The sequence below is a fragment of the Otolemur garnettii genome, unplaced genomic scaffold (assembly GCF_000181295.1).
Source record: "Otolemur garnettii isolate 467f Iridium unplaced genomic scaffold, OtoGar3 scaffold00091, whole genome shotgun sequence".
Lineage (NCBI taxonomy): Eukaryota > Metazoa > Chordata > Mammalia > Primates > Galagidae > Otolemur > Otolemur garnettii.
Genome location: NW_003852486.1, coordinates 575523 through 579909, shown reverse-complemented (window position 1 = coordinate 579909; position 4387 = coordinate 575523). Strand labels below are relative to the sequence as shown.

The 4387-nt window shown below is 37.5% G+C and overlaps 1 protein-coding gene across 1 annotated transcript in view; it reads right to left on the bottom strand.

Annotated features, from left to right (window-relative positions):
* COPA (coatomer protein complex subunit alpha) overlaps positions 1–4387 on the bottom strand; it is a 49286-nt gene that overhangs the window by 21699 nt on the left and 23200 nt on the right. The window contains exons 6-9 of the mRNA XM_023516368.1: positions 3724–3833; positions 2446–2545; positions 1683–1818; positions 1085–1167 (exon numbers count right to left, since the gene is read on the bottom strand). Of these exons, the coding sequence (XP_023372136.1) occupies positions 1085–1167; positions 1683–1818; positions 2446–2545; positions 3724–3833 (429 nt within the window). The remainder of the gene's footprint in view (positions 1–1084; positions 1168–1682; positions 1819–2445; positions 2546–3723; positions 3834–4387) is intronic.

Sequence of the window (4387 nt, the reverse complement as noted above, 5' to 3'; positions counted from 1 at the left end):
CCTGTAGTCCCAACTACTTGGGAGGCTGAGGCAAGAGAATCGCCTAAGCCCAAGCTGGAGGTTGCTGTAAGCTATGATGCCATAGCACTCTATCAAGGATGACAAAGTAAGACTGTTTCTAAAAAAAACAAAATGTTTTGCTCTTTCCCTACTAGCAATACTCACCCCTTAGAGAACCCTTTTACTCTTGTCCTCCTCCTATCTGCTCTGTACCAATGAACCAGATCATGCCATTTCCCTGTCCCAACCTTCCAATGGCTTTCCATTCATTCAGAAGAAAACTTAAGTTCTAACCATGGCCTACAATACAATGCACAGTCTGGCCTGGTCTTATCTCCTGGTACTCAGGCCTTTATTCATGGTGCTGCACCTGGCCTCTCTGACATTCCTTTAACATGCTACTAAACATCTCCTATCTTTGTATTTATTGTTCCTATACACTTTTCTAAATACCCAGTATAAAATAGCATATCCCATACTTGTCCCTCTCTATCCCTCTTACTTTTGTTTAATTTTCCTTCAAAGCATTTTCCACCATGCCTCATTGTGTGTGTATATATATATACATATATATACACATGCACACATATAACATATATACATTATATATATATAACATATACATATATATGAAACATATATCGTTTTATGGTCTATCTCTGTTCACTACAAATAAAAGCTCCATAAAGGTGGGGACTTTGTTCTATGCACTGCTGTAACATCAGTACCCAGAATAGAGCATGGGACTCAGTATGTATTTGCTAAGTGAATGAATAAAACTTAGCTTCTAGCTTCTCAAGTAGAGAAGTATTAGCCTCCTATGAACTCTTAGTAACCTGTCAAAGAGTATGGGCTACTGTTATATGGGTAGACCATTTGGTGGAGAAAAGAACACTACTCCAAGAAGGTAAAGGGGAGTTAAAAAAGGAGGGGAAAAAAAGCTGCAACTAAGTAGTTCTGAGAATTGTGCTTTTCCTTGTTATCCCACTATGCATTTATTAGACACAAAACTAATGGAGAATCACTTTTAATTCTTATAAACTTTGAACTAAAGCAAGGAAGAAAAAGAGGAAATGGCCTTTACCTGCTGCGAAGAGGTTAAGGTTAGGGTGAGCAGCCAGGACCCAGAAACGATCATGATCCCTACGGAAGGTCTGAACCCCAGTTCTAAAAAAGCAAAAGGTACATAAAGAAAATGATTATTTCCCCGAAATTTCCAGCCCATTATATATAAGAATATTGAATGGTAAGTGAGCAAGCCAATTAAAAATGCAAATCAGGGACAGTAAACTGTGTATCCAGTTATGATAAATTATACCAAGGAACAGAAAGAAGAGACTTTAAACTGACCATATTATTTTGATATGTCAATTTCTCCCCTTCATAATTTTCTACTATACTGCTTTCGTATTTCTTCTCCAGCTACAGAATTGGTGGAAGGGGGAGGAAGAACATGTTTAAATTTAGAGGAGGAAAAGGAATACACATGGGGAATTCTATTTGATAGAAAATATGTTGAGTGTTGGCTGATCTCTATATCTCTTCAGGTTTTTAGGACATATGATTTGATATTTCTTACATGCTGAAAATGTGAGAGACAAAATATTCCAAGCTAATTTTAAAAGAGAGAAAAGGTGGGATTCCCCTGCATTTGGTCACACAACATGGGCAACTCCCTTTACCGCTTAGACATATCCCAGACTCGGATACTCTTGTCTTCAGAATTGCTGAGGATCAACTCCTGGCGAGGATGGAAGACAGCACAGGATACATTGTTGTAATGGCCCCTGCAGGTATCAACCTCCCATGCCTTTGATTCTAAAGGACAAAAAGAATGGGTCACCACAATTCTCTACTAGTGTAACTTTGGGTTTCAGAGATAAGACATCTTCTTAATCAAGTGCTTGGCAGTACTACAAACTGTTAAATTAGCAACTTCTAATAGTGTTTTCTTAATTTAAGTCTCCTAAACTTTACCTATTTCTTTGCTCTTTCATTCTGACCCACCTATTAATTACAACACCTCTTCTCTATCATCCCTTATCCCTATACTCTGTTTTATTTATCCTGATAGTAACTGTCATTAGCTGCCAATTTAGAACAAGTGCAAGCTTCATAAGACATAGAGATTATCTGTTTTAGACACCACTGTATCTCCAACATTACTGACAACATCTATTAAAAAGTAAGTACTCAATAAGTATGTCAATGAATGGATGAATTTGTACTCTTAGCTATGTAAGAGCTATGTTCATACTCCTCAAAATCACGATCCCACCATAGGAAAAAAAGGGAAAGGGACAATTTTTGTGTTCCCAGGATTAGCATAAGATAATCGCCTACCATAAGAAGATAAGCCAAAATCCAAAAGACATGGCTACTTTATCTTGCTGGCCAGCAGTCAGTTTCTTAGACACATAGTAATGCTGTCACTGGTTCACTCACCATTCATGCGCCAGATCTTCACTTGACGGTCATCTGCCCCAGATACAATAAGGGGCATTGTGGGGTGGAAGGCAGCCCAGTTAACTCCACGATCATGACCCTGTAGAAAAAAATAAGTGTTCTTTTAAATAGTTTTATAACCATTACTCACAGCAAGTCAACGAAACATGCTAGTGGTTGTAAAAGATGCCTCTTATTTAGTCTTCGTGTGAGAAAGACTAAAGAGACTATGCTGCTCTAAGATTTGAACATCAGAATTACCACATCAATCCATCCAACATTATCCTAAATTCTCATGGGAATATCCAAATATGTATTTCTAACCCCATACTTAGTTTCATTTGCATTTAGGATATACTGCCTTGTTTTTTACTTATCTACTTACTGCATTATCTTACTTCTTCAACCAATTATTGACATCTTAGGTGTAAAGACTAATATTATAACTTAATGCAAAAACTCTCAAAGTGTGACCTAGAAACCCTTGGAGGACCCCCAGGTCCTTTTAGAAGTCTGCAAGGTTAAAACTATTTTTTTTTTTTAAATACTAAGACTATCTTTTTCATTCTTACCCTCTCATGACTATACTATACAGTCAGAGATGACATGTGTGATGTTGTCACTGCTCTGATGCTAATGCAATGTGTGTTGATATACTTTTATATGTTTAAAAGTTCTGAGTGTTAATTTCAAATATGGTTAAAAACTGACAGATATAACCCACATAAACAAAAATTCTTTGGGATCCTCAAAAAATTTTAAGGCCAAAAAGAGATCTTCAGACCAAAACTTTTAAAACTGTTGATTTTAAGATATCTTATATATATGGCTATACACTATACTGTGACAGAATGATAGATAAGGCAGTTCTGAATCAGCAGTATTTCTGAGAAGTATCACAGTGTGGTGGAAAGCACTGCAGACAGATCCACAAATCCTAGCTCTTCCATTTATTAAACATATATGGACTTTGATAAACTGCTTAATTTCTCTAAATCATAAATTTTTCATCCACAAACTGAGTCTAATAAAACCTACTTCAGTGGATAGCTGTGAGAATTAAATTAGTTAATTAAAAAAAAAAAATACTACTTCCCTTACACTTTTCTATTTTCCTACCAGGCACAAAAGTTACAGATGCCAGTACCTCAAACAGTGCCTGGCACTTAATGAGCACTCATTATAAATGTTTATTGAAGAAATGAATAAATGAATGGCATGCTGTGACCTTCCCCAGATGACAGCCCATATCTAGCCACTGGCTGTAGAGACAGGTACCTCTAGTACGTGCTTCACTACTGCATCAGTAGTTCCAAATAGATCAACCCCGGTTATTCCTCTCACATCGGACTCCACCGCACCAGGAGACAAGTTTTTTTTCCTTAGGCCTTTGAAGGGGGTGGGGGGGGGATGGGTTGAAGGATATAAACATAATGTTATCAAAAAGAGCATAGCATCAGAAATACTGATGGATACAGTGAAGACAACGAGAAAAAGAAATTGAGAAAGACTAAAGAAAAGAGACTCAAGAGCTCTTTCTGGAAATGTTCAAAAAATTAGAGTACATCCACTATCTTCTCTTCTGATCCCTCAGGACTTAGACTCATATTGGAATTTCTTCCTAGAGGTCAATCTGAATTTCTGATACAGTTATAACCTCCTCTTCACCAAATTTCACCTCAAGAGCTGTCTAATTCAGTTAATGCCCACTTTCCATTCTTCAGTGTGTGTTTTTTTTTTCCTTTTTTTACAGTTTTTGGCCGGGGCCGGGTTTGAACCCACCACCTCGGGTATACGGGGCTGGCGCTCTACTCCTTGAGCCACAGGTGCCGCCCCTTCCTTCAGGGTTCTTAAGTGTGGCCTCAATTTCCACTTTCAATTTCATGAAATCTATAGCAACTTTTTTTTCTTTTTTTGAGATAAGAGTCTCACATGTCGCCCT